Genomic DNA, 13,062 nt, shown 5'->3' with positions numbered 1-13,062 from the left:
TCCTTTCCAAAAAGCCTTTCCACAGTTTGTTTCTGAAAGTTCAAGCATTCAATACCTTACAGTGAATTAGTGATTAAAGGCTATGATCCACTGTATGCAAAATTATGTTTCTATATTTTATTTAATTTTGCTGGCAAGGAACACACAGTTGCTATCCATCATCTTACAGTAAGATGATGATTGTCTCTACTTGCTAGAGTATATGTAGTAAAGGTCAATTCTATTTTTTAGTATGGGTACGCCAAATAAGATCAAACACGTTGTGCAACATTTTATACTTTAGTACTCTAATTCATGGAAGAAACTAAGCCACTCACAAGAACAGCATAATTCCTCTTACAGTTACAACTATTTCTAAAAATTTTTTGTCCATGGCTCAATTGTATACGGCTACACTGTTAGGAAAAATAGGTAATCTTTAAGCTAAGACTTTGAAATCAAATCACAATGCGCACATGATTAAATAGATAGTATTTTGATTATATTTCTTGATTAAATTCTTTCCATGTACTTCAGTATCTGATAAAATATTAGAAAATTAGAAAGTTTAAAATAAAAACTTGAATAACTTATACAGTTACAGACAATTTTATCTCTGTATTTAAGAGTTTAAAAAGTCTATGAAATTGTAACTGCTACTAACAAGAACAACAAAGTGTACTCTAATCAAGATGGAAATATTTTTATTTTTCCTTGCAAAAGCAGATTCAGTTACATATTAAAATAACTAAAGTTAAAATAGCTGCTCTAAAAACTTCTTTTGGAAATCTAGTTAATACCAAATATACTTTGCTTTTCTTTACATCAAGCTCAGACTGCACAAACTGCAATAGTTCTACTATGCTCAGTAACAAAAATTTTAAATTCTCAACAATTCTACTCATTCAGATGTTTAACTTGATGTTTCAGCAAATGTTACCTAAAGAGTAAAATAAATAAATAAAAAATAAGTAATCAAGGCCAATTTTTCCAGTGAATGAAATGGTGCAAAACTTGGTAAAAAGAAATCCCTTTAAACTTAGTAAGCAATATGAAGGCTTTCTCCAATCCAAACATTGCAGGTGCAATGTTTTTACTAGAAAAAAAGAAGGAAAAAACACAAGAAAAACAGCTCTCCCTCAGTCCAATTCTGAATCAATTTCATGCACTCACATCATCAAGTTCTCTAAAAGAATCCTTTACTGGCAATGCAGACCTGCTATTTTGTGTATAATTATTTAATTTATAATAAAGTTCGTCAAAATTGCATACCCAAATTTCCTCATGATACTCCAATGAGAGGAACTGAATATGCACAAAGAATAGATAAATGATATTTTGTTTGGGAAAAAAAAACAGTGAAAATTCACTTAAAAATTTCTTCTTCTCACATACAAAGGATGGATTTTAAGTTTTATAAAGACAAATTAGTACTTGATTATTTAGGCATTAATATAACAGAGCTCCCAATATACTCACTATATCCAACCGAAAAGTGTGTGATTAGTGAATATTTTAATATTCTTTCTTGATATTGAACTTGCTTTCTTTGATTACAAGTTTCTTCAAGAAATTCTTGGTTTATACAAACCAAACAACAGTATGTGATGTCCTCAAAATAGTATCAGGAGCACTTACTCATCATACTTGATATGATAAATAACTTCTTCAGTGTCCATACAGTCTGAATAAGATGTAGATGGTGTACTGTCCAAATTATTTGCATTCTCTCTAGAATGATCTTGACTTAAGCTTCCGTTAGTCCTTTTGTAAGTATTACTGCTCTTTCCTTGAGCTTTACCATTCTTTTGTCCCTTTGTTGCTCGGGTAACGTTTTCTATATGAGCTTCAAACCAGGCTCCAATGCTGACATCACGTGCATCCACCAACTCATTTATCTGAAAAGAAAATTCAATAATGAATTTATGCTTCTCTTCTACAGTCTCAATTAAGAATAAACAACGCAACTTACTATAAAACTGCTTAACCTTATTAGCCTTAATCTGTATAACATTCAACAACATTAACTCAGTTAGCTTGAGCAAGTTGAAATTAACATGCAGTCGTCATTAATACACTGCACATTGACCATTACATTCTTGTCTCATTAAAATCTAGTAGCAGGAAGAATCACAGAATCATCAGGCTAGAAAGGACTTCTGGATATCATCTACTCTATCCTTGTGCTCAAGCCATGGTCAGCTAAACCAGATGTCCATGTGCAGCTTACAACCTACAGCCTCCAGCAGCAGAGACAGAATTATCATCCCCAAAGGCTAGCTTCTATTAATTGAACAACTATTATGTATTTTGAGAAGGGCAAGACAAAACAGAAATAAACAAACACACATGCAGTAACTTTTACTATTTGGAGTTAAGCATTCCATGAAGTTGACAGCAGTTTGAGATAACAAATTTAACCCAAGGAATCAATTGTCTAGATTATACTTAATATTGTACTCTTCACTTTTTGGCCATCTTCTTAAAACTCAATCCTCTTCTTTCTCCCATATAAAATTAAAAACACATGTTTTTAATCATTTTATTCTACAAGCAACAGTATCAAAAGTATAGCTTTTTGTCAGGACGAATACTTTAATCACGTAAATCCAGAGTTTCAGAAGTGTCTCTCATATATATATAAATTATATATGAATATAATATATATATGAATATATATATTTATATAAAAATATATAAATGACCACACTTCTTTAATGACAATTCTGTAAGAATGCCCCCCAAAAGTATATCCATATGATCTGAAGTGTTCAAATTAGTTGTAGCACAAGCTGCTTCTTTACTTCCTTCTCTCAGAAACACAGTTGAGACACTACTAAAGACTCCTTCTGCTGCTACTTTTTGAGACAAGTGCTATCAACCAAGCCAGCTTCATCATTACATTAAAAAAAATAAAGTACAACGCAACCTCCCACGATCCCTCTCAAACTATAATTCCCATTCCTTTCAGACCACAATTCGATGTGTGTACTCATAAACCTGACTTCCATCCTTGCAAAGCACAAGGGCAAAACTATTACTACGTAACACTGGGAACACCATGTAACAGCTTTACAAGCAGTTATCATTGTTCCCAAAAAAGAGATCCAAATTGCATCAGAGAATTCAAAGAAATGTGGTCAATTTCACTTTAAACAAAATTGTTTTGATAGATGTGTTTTCTATTGATTATAAACAGGGGTATGACTATTTGGAGTATTTTCTGAGGAACAGGAGCTTGGAATCAAGTTGCACATGAGGAATACTTTCCATGAGAAACGAGATATATGAAGAAAGTAAGCAACAATCCAAGCAAAGTTGAAATTCTAAGGTAAGGAAGAACTTCAACATTGATGTAACTCTTCCTCCATTCTTTAACTGACTTACAATCTAAGTGCAATTATTTACACTAATAGACTGATTAAAGACAACCACCAACCTAAATCATATTTCACTCTAGTTTGTAGAACAGCATCCAGTCATACAATCACACTTACTAATACCAAGAAAGCACCAATTTTTATAATAGTTAAATTAACCATTTTAAACTGTGACAAACAGAACAATTATTGCGATGACAAAAATGAGAAAATTACCAATTATTTCAAACATTTTTAAAACTCTTTTACAAGAATTACCAAAAAAAAAGTTTAAAAAATTAAAAATAGGACAGACCAAGCCAGATCATGAGATCTGTTTATAGATCCGTTATTCTTATAGAAAGCATTTTTGCCCTACTTCCTGGTATGAAATCCTCAGCAAGTTTGCAGACAACACCAGCTGAGTGATGCAACTGATACACAAGGGATGCTATCCAGAAGAGTCTGGACAGACTTGTGAGGAGGGCCCATGATCACCTTATTAAGTTCCACAAGGCTAAGTGCAAGGTCCTGTACCCGGGTTGGGGCAACCCCAAGCACAGATACAGGTTGGGCGAAGAATGACATGAGTGCATCCCTGAGGAGAAGGACTTGGGAGGGTCAGTTGACAGAAGTGCCAGCAATGTGCACTTGCAGCCCAGAAGGCCAATCACAGCCTGGGTTACATCAAAAGAACTGTGACCAGAAGGTTCAAGGACATAATTCTGCTCCGCTGTTCTTTTGAGTCCCTACCTGGAGTACTGTGTCCAGTTCTGGAGCCCTCAAGACAAGAAGGACATTGAGCTGTTGGAGCAGGTCCAGAGAAGGGCCACAAACATGATCAGAGGGCTAGAGCACCTCACCCATGAGAACAGGCTGAAAGAGCTAAGGCTCTTCAGCCAGGAGAAGAGAAGGCTCTAGGGTGACCTTATAGCAGCTTCCAGCACCTGAACGGGGCCTGCAAGAAAGCTAGGTAGGGAGGTTTTGTAAGGGTACATAGTGATAGCACAAGGAGAAATGTCTTTAATCTGGAAGAGAATAGATACAGACTAGATATTAGGAAGAAATTCCTTACTGAGGGTGGTAAGACACTGGAACAGGTTGCCCAGTGAGGCTGTGAATGACCTCTCCTTGGAAGCCAGGTTAGATGGGGCTTTGAGCAACCTGGTCTAGTGGGAGGTGTGCCTGCCTATAGCGGGGGGGGTGGAACTAGATTATCTTAAAGGTCCCTTCCAACTGATACCTTTCTGTGATTCTACAAAACTCTATAACCTTGTCAATTGTTATGTGCTAATTCTTTACTCTGAAAACTTCATGTGAACTACTTCAAAATTTGCAGCAAAATATGAAGATTGACAATGAGATAATTAATAATTGCTGCTCCAGTGTGGGAGTGTAAGCATACAACTCAGTAAGAGCAAATTTGTATTGTACTGTTCAATAGCATGGTTCTGGTTCAAACTGGTACTACAAAATAACTCACAAGAACATGGAACAAAATATCAAATACAATCAACAAGCACACCTTTAATTATTAAAGGAAAATACTGCATGCAAATAGAAATTATACATTTTTGGAAGCAAAATCCTAAAAAACTCCGTTTTATGCCTCAAGGAAAAATGAAAATGAAAACCTTCAAATTAAAAGGCTCTGAAAGGACAAAGTACAGGCAGCAAACAAAGCTGGCTCTCAGGGCTAATATGAGAGGAGCAATACAACAGAACAACTACATAAATATCTGCAAATTCTAAAGGATGTCAGAACAGTGGAAAAAATAAACCAAGCAGAATCAATAGATGTGCCATGACAAAATGAAATGAAAAAAATGCATTCTGATTTTCACCAATCACTCAGTTTTAAGGTACCTCAGGAGACTTAGTCCAAATTCCTGCTCAAAACAAGATTAAAATTGAACACATAAATTTGTCCAGCACTTTATCTGGTTGCTATGACTCTCAGACTTCTAAGGACAGATATTCCATAGCATAAGGCAATTTTTCAACTCTTAACAATCCTTGTAGTTAAATGGAATCAGAGTTGGAAGAGATCTCCAAAGTAAAAAATTTTTTTCCTTCTATTCAACCTAAATCTACCCTCTTTCAGTTTGAAACCATTTCCCTTTGTCTTTATTATCTCTTTTCAATGACCATATACTGTCTTTCATACTCCTATTCTACACCTCACTAAGACTTTGCATACTTTTGGAAGGTCCTTTCTCTCCCAGAACCTTCTCTTTTACAGGTTAGGTAAGACCACTGTGGTATTCTCTTTAAGACAGAAATGCTACTACATTGGACACCTCTGTAACCCCAACTGAGCCTGCTAAGTTTATCAATACTTTTCTCATACTGAAGCATCCCACATTTGATGCAGATGTGGTATAGCCAGTGGCAAGTTAAATTACCATTTCCTCCATATAGCTGGCTATGCTCCTCCTGACAGAGCCAGTTCCTGTACATGCACTGTTAACATCCAGCACTGCCACGGTGCACTGAAAACTGTTTAGCCAATATTACTACAGCTCCAGACGCCACTACAGCAAAGCCACTCCCAAGCTGGCTGTCACTGCTCCAGCCCGCTCCATGGGAAAAGGTCAGCTCAATCCAAGTGCAAGACTTGAACTTCTTGAGATTCAAAAGTAGCCTATTGCTCCAGTTCACATAGACCCTTCTGCATGGCAGACTTGGCTTCACACCAGCTATACTACCCAATACATTGGTGTCACAGTCAAAGAATGCACATTTCGTTTCCATCCTGGCCACTGGTGAAGTCACTGAACGGGATATCTCCTAGGATAGCCATTAACAGAATAAGAAACAACAAATAATCCAGTTCTCAAGCCAAGTATCACTGACAATTCTCAGTCTTCATGAAAAGAACAAGAGTTGAGTATTGTTTCACACACCACTAATTCTTCTAAACTGCAATTTAGATAATATACAGTGACCACACAGAGGAACTCTGTTTAAATCATTATTTTAACCACCCAACAATAATTACAGTTTGTTTTTTTTTTTTTTTTTCAAATTAACATCTACTTTTTTTTTTTTTTTTAATGACAGGTTCCATACTGGCTATATCCTTTCATTGGAAGCTGAAACCACAAAGGAGGGCACAAAGACTGATGCTGTTCCAAACACTGAGTAACATGCATCTTGAGCCTAGTTGTAGACAGATATCCAGGGATGCAGACGACTTTGTTCAGCTATAAAAAAAATTGTAAGATTATATCTTCTTGTAACTAGACAACTCCTTATTGTCTGACAAAAAAATGCAAAATAATAATCCATGTATATAGCCATCTGACATGCCTTAGATTATGGTCTTTTTTGCTGGCTTTTATTAAACAAATCTTCTACCTTTGAATTACATTACTTGTCAGAACTCAGAGTTTTCTGATTCTACAAGCAGAAATCCTCTAGGCGTACCTACTGTCATCTGCAGAATAGCTAAGATCAGAATGATTGTACCCTTCCACCAATTATTTCCTCTAGCTAGATATACTAAAATTATAAGGCTAGCTCAAAAAGTTACAATTTCACTGATAACTAAGGAGAAAGTGCTTGGTCTGTAGTATTACAGACAGCAAAATTTCCAGGCAACTCGAGAGACCAGATCTCTTTGACTATTTCGTCAATATTATCATTCCATTTTGTTTTCCATTTTAATTCCAGGAAGAAAAAAAAAGAAAAGAAAAACAAGAGAAACTGATTACCACTTAGCATTCTTCCAAATACGCTTTAATATTCCTTTTCTTTGATCAGCTTACCCTCTATGACCTTCCATCCTTCCAGTCTTCTCCCTATCCTATTACATATAATCCATAAGTATAAAGGGTAAAACATCACAATTGAAGAATTGGGTTTATTTTCGTTATAATGGATGGAGACTAAAAAGAAAGAAAGGATGAACACAATCTTGTGTCCTAACATTTTAAGATGTCAATTTCACATTTCTCTCCTTTTTTCCAACAATGAGTTATAAAACTCATTGCACAGAGTGTGCATGTGGTGAAACAGTTTAAATCAAACTAACAGTTTCCCATCTGGATGATGGGTTTAAATAAGAACATTCCTTCAAATAAGACAAAGATGGGGAAGTATGGCATTTGCAACCTTCTTTTCTCTTGCTGAAAAATGTCCACGATTACAAAAAGAATAAGAGATACTTCTCAGGAAAGCACAATATTACCATTAGCTGTATATATATATACACACACACACACACACACACACACACTTCTAAATACTCAGCTACCTAGTAAGTCTGGAAATTGCCCATTTTCTGTTTAAATTAAGTTTCTGGTATCCTAATGCAATCCTACATAGCAATATGGAAAAATTCTGAAAGGTACAAAAACTATCAATAAAAAAAGATGTGACTACTAAATAAAGTAATAAAATCACATCCACTGTATCACATACAAAGTTCTAGTTTATCTCACACTGATAAATATTACTATTAACACTAGTACTTGATAAGAGTGAAAAAATATAAATAGGGAAAAAGTTACACTTTTTCCACAGTTTTCCCTCCCCATGGATTTTTCTTCTCAGTTTACAGAAAGCAAAGCACTACTGCTTTCCAGGTACCTTAAACTTACTAGAGGACACAAAACACTTACTGAAAAACAGGTTTAGGAGAAAATATTATGTTACAGTTTAGGAACACACCCAAAGGCTACAACAGCCTAGTACAGGTACACATGACCATGACATGAAAATGACATGAAGTCATTTTAAAAAACTTGACTATAATGCAACCCTCAAATAACTCCCGAAAATCAGATTACATGATCAAGATGAGTGAACTTTGAAAACACAACACTCTCAATTAGGCTTGAAATAGTTAAAATTTTAAGTCAGTTCTTTAAATCAATTTAACACTAATAAATAAAATACATCCATCAGTGAAGCTTCATGAATCTGCAGAGATAACTATACAAGCTCAGTCTAATCTACTTTCATCCAAGTGGGAAATTATTTCACATCATGAAAGACAGTAATAAAGACACATATCTATATATATAAACATATATATATATATTTACATGTACACATATCTATAAATGATTTTAAAAAAAACCTAAACAATAAAACTAAACCTGAAAGTAAAAGATAAGTTTTCAGCTTTTAAAGCCTTACATACCTTGTACAATCCTATGCCAGGATCAATGAGAAATGAGCGAGATGATGTAGATGGCTGACTAGGTGATCCACTACTTGTTTTTTTTACTTTGTTCTTACAGTTAGAAATAGAACAGGGATTGACTTCTCCATCTTGATCAGTCACAGAAGCAGTGGCAGGAGCTTCAGATTCAGAACGTATCAAAAGCTGAACAATGTCATTGAGTCCAACATTGTAGTCAAATAACGTGTGTCCATCTTCTAGCTGTCAAAAGAAAACTATAGTTGTAAAATTCTACCTTGAGGTGAGTAACTAGTTTACAAATCTTTCTTTCATAGACAATAATTACACCATTAGACCATAAATTTGTGTCAGTTATTAAAGAGAGAAGTCAACTACTTCAGGTAAATAAAAGCCTGTGTCTTGAGTAAATGCTGCGAGCGTAAAATTAGGAATAGACATTTTTACAGACTTTGGATCTTCTTTTTACGGAAGAAAAAAAAAGCAGGAAGGATGAAAAAGCAGAAAAGACAGAACTAGGAAGGAATTCTCAATCTTCTCACTAGCAGTCTTCTATTACATTAAAATGATCTCAGGACGGACAAAAGAGGAGTGAAAGTTTATTCCTCTGCCTCTTCAAGGCAAAAAAAACACCCATACAGAAGGATGAAGAGACAAAGGTTGTACTCAAGAAATAAGTCAGTTTTCCTTCCACAATGGTAAGACCTGTGTAAAAAATAAAAAAATATATAATCATCAATTACTCTCCTTACTCCTGTTAACTACTACACCCACAGTGCACTGCAGTTACCAACAGATGAAAAAAGCAGAGTGCACTGAAGTCACAAATGAGACTCCAGATGTTTGGTTCATTGTTTGGTTACATAGTAGCCTAAAGCAAGCAGAACTAAATACAGTAAGGCTACTGATTATTCTTTGTTGTACCCTCAACAGAACAACTGTTCCACGTCTGACAACTACAGGAACTACCCATGTTCAACTGGAAGTTTTCAAAACCGGAAGTTAGTCAAAAAGTGTACTGAAGATCTTGATAATATGCCCCATCAGTTTCAAATATTAAACAAATTGAAATCTCAAGTATTCTTCTACAGGTGACCGCCAACACTGACTCAAGTACCCAGAGCCCTAGAGTTGCAATCCGAGTAGCAAGCTACTTACACAAATTCAGCTAACCTTTCTCCTCCCACCATGTTGCAGAACGCCACACCTCTGAAAAGTCTTGAACACACAGGATACAAGAGTTCTTGCAGCTCTATGACAATCCATATTTGTGAGCTTTTCATACTACCAGAAGTCTGTATTATTACTGTTAAGGTTATTAAAGTTTACAAAAAAATGGGGATTCTTGCATTCAAAATATATATAAACCCAAAACAAATATAAATAATTACCTTGCAATAATACATTTGATGAGGGAAAAATGATACATATTTTAATGAATTTCTGGAGCTGCTTCTTCACATTATTCTAAGCTCATTTTGAAGACTCAATCCTCCTGCAAACAATTTGTTTTTGAAATGTCTTATAAAATTTCACCCTACATTTTAAAGAAAATTCAGCAGTAGTTCCAGAAACTAGACCACTACTGAAATAACAAATCAGATATTACTGAGACAACATAACTTTTGCTTTATCTTGTCTATTCCAGCTAGACTGGACAATCTCTATTAGATGTTCCAGAGCACAATTTCCAGAATCCTATGGAATAAGGAAAGCTTCTGGCAACTAGTAAGGTGATGTGTAAAGTACTTTGCTTCTGGTAGACTGGAAATATATAGGTAACATACAAGTGGAAACAAATAAACACCATTATTGATCTCTTTTTAGAACACAGCATGTATTTGCTGACAGAAAATAAACAGTGCCCCAAAATATCTGAAGTCTAAAGCCAAGTCAGCGAAGAACTAAATCTGACCAGCTTGAATGTTCTACCATGATTAAGTAGTGTTAACAGTTGTCAAATGGTTTACAGGCTGGTTTGGCCCGGTTCCTTAACTAGCAGGGCAGAGGGATCTGCAGATCCGCGCCTCTGGAAAGGGGAAACAGGAGACCCAAAATAGTTAAAAACAGTGGCAATGATCTGAAGAGAAACAAACTAATTTACTAAATATGGAATCAAAATGCAAGATAATACACTATAATACAATATAACATAGCATAATTAGAATTGAAGCTAATAAATCAAATATAATGAGAAAGAGTGTTTGAGAGGTGAAAAAGCCTCACCATAACGCTGAGGTGAGATGCGCAGTGGAGTCAATCAGCAAGGAGGAGAGCTGAAGGAAAGAAGGGCATCAGGTGACCCTGCCAGGGGTTATATATGTCTCCTCTCTGAACACGAAGTGTTCTGGGGAATGTACTTCTCTCCTCTTCCAGACAGGTGCCCGGAACTGGAGCACTAACTCTTTAACTCTCAGTGCACTACATGATGTTATGATGTGGAATACCGATAAACAAAAATCATAAAACCATGACAAGCACAAAATTCAATGTCTAGTTATAACAACCTGATCTAGCTGCCAATCTCCCAGTTTGTTGCTGGAAAGTTGGGACAGATGACCTTTAATGGTCCCTTCCAACTCAAATGATTCAGTGATTCTATGAATTGTGATTTATTTATCAATTATTACTCAGATTAATTTATATATTCTGTCCACAAATTAGTTATGCCCATTAGCATGAGAAAGAGTTAAACAAAAGAGAATGCTTGAATTACAAGTAGTCTGTCTAGGAATACTCACTATGCTCAGAGGGTCACACAGACCTATGCCATGTCATGAATGAGAAGCCTTTTCCAATAACCCACACGCTAATTATCATACAAGGACTACTCACGTTCCTTAAAAAGAATCAAAATAAGACCTGATTAACATAAATTAAATGGTCAGACTAATCCAGTGATTTCCGAGTCATTTATAATAAATTAGTATTCTGCCCTCAGTTTGTTTGGGTTTTTTCTTCATTTTTTTTAAAATCAGTTTTCTTTCCAGGAGTAGTTTATGACTATAGACTGATCTATGACTAGTGATGTCATGTTTAAATCTGAAAGCGAAGTAACAAAGATAAGATTACAGACTTCAAATGAGGCAGGATGAGGAGTTTGGTAAAGTGATAGTCAGGGAAAGAGCATCTGTTTGTACCATGAGCAAAAACATATTCCTAGAATATTAGCAAAGGTATAGATTTAGACCAAGTCAATGACTTGTAGTACTGCTTTATTCTGTGGACAAGGTTGTTCTGTCTTAACGAAACAAAAACTAATAAAATCAAGCTCAGGTAATCTGACTTACATTAATTTAACTAATGTGTGTATCTACAGGTTATACCTATACCTATACCCATCATTATTGCATCACTGACAATTGAAAGCTTAAGAGTAATGAAGTTGGAAAACAATCAGCATTTGAAGAGCTCCATGCAACAACCAGAAGAATGAGAAATTGCAAGACAGTGCTTCTTGAATTACTCTTGACACTATTCTGATGTTAATATAACAAAAATCTTCGCTAATAAGGTCATATCCTCAGACCACTATAGCAAGAAAACAATAAGGTATGAAATCACTCTCCAGCATATCTGTCCAGTCAGACTGAAAATTTTAAAACCATCCCAGAACACAGTTTTTCTTAGCAAAAAGAACCATCAGGAAAAAAAAAAAAAAAGACCAAAAAAGGCCCCTCACTCCTCATATTCCCTGCAAACAATGATGCCCTATGTTATCAAAATTCATGGAAGCATTGCAGAATTGAATCCTCTCAGAAATATAAGTAATAACCCTCAGAAAAATTAAGTATCCAACATACGAAAGTAGAAAAACTTGTTCAAAAATATTATGGTTATTTGTTGGAATAGGTGCTGAACCAGTAATTCCACAGTCACCTTTGCAATATGCTCAGTTCTAAGAATACTTTTTGTATGAACATTCAAACAAACTCATCCCATTGTGATACATAAAAGTACTAACAGGAATCCCTGAAAATACATTTGCCTGGACAGCATGTTAAATGAAAACAAAGAAACATTACTTGTTTTTTTTTTGTTGTTTTTTTTTTTTGTTTGTTTTCTCCAATCACTGAGTGTTAAAGGACACTTCTTATTCTCACATTCATAAACACAAATGACAAAAGTAATCAGGTGAATACTAGACAGTCAAGCTATATCTCAATTTCTTAATGGGTCATTAAAGCCTGTACAAAAGCAAAAATAACTAAACAGCAATTTCATTTATGATTTTTTTTTTTTGCTAGCTCTTCTGACACAACAGCCATTAGAAGTATTACTTAGCGGCAGATGCCACTTTCAGTTTTCATTCTCTTCGTGACTGGCATGCTTCAGAAGCATTTAAGGTCTCATTCAATACTGTTGTAAATAATTTAAAGAGTCACCAAATAGCAGTTAGATTTATGGTACGTAGTAGCCCTCTTAAGATACTACAAATATCCGTAAGTAAGGAAACAGATTATATCCTTCAAATCTATTTTCCTAGTGTTAGAGACACTATCAATTTAAAATACTCTTCCGTAGAAGCTTGTTATAAATACTTAAAAGTAAGCCAACACTGTGCTTATGCTACTA

At 35.1% G+C, this 13,062-nt stretch overlaps 1 protein-coding gene across 1 annotated transcript in view; it reads right to left on the bottom strand.

Moving 5' to 3' along the window:
• The window catches only part of UHRF2 (ubiquitin like with PHD and ring finger domains 2), an 80,698-nt gene that overhangs the window by 57,018 nt on the left and 10,618 nt on the right, over positions 1–13,062 (bottom strand). Inside the window, exons 2-3 of the mRNA XM_085212593.1 lie at positions 8,488–8,730; positions 1,618–1,877 (exon numbers count right to left, since the gene is read on the bottom strand). Coding sequence (XP_085068719.1) covers positions 1,618–1,877; positions 8,488–8,730 — 503 coding nt within the window. The remainder of the gene's footprint in view (positions 1–1,617; positions 1,878–8,487; positions 8,731–13,062) is intronic.

Source organism: Meleagris gallopavo, chromosome Z, assembly GCF_905368555.1.
Source record: "Meleagris gallopavo chromosome Z, MGAL_WU_HG_1.1, whole genome shotgun sequence".
NCBI classification, from domain to species: Eukaryota; Metazoa; Chordata; class Aves; order Galliformes; family Phasianidae; genus Meleagris; species Meleagris gallopavo.
The sequence above is the reverse complement of the archived record's forward strand: the minus strand, read 5'-3'. Positions and strand labels throughout refer to the sequence as shown.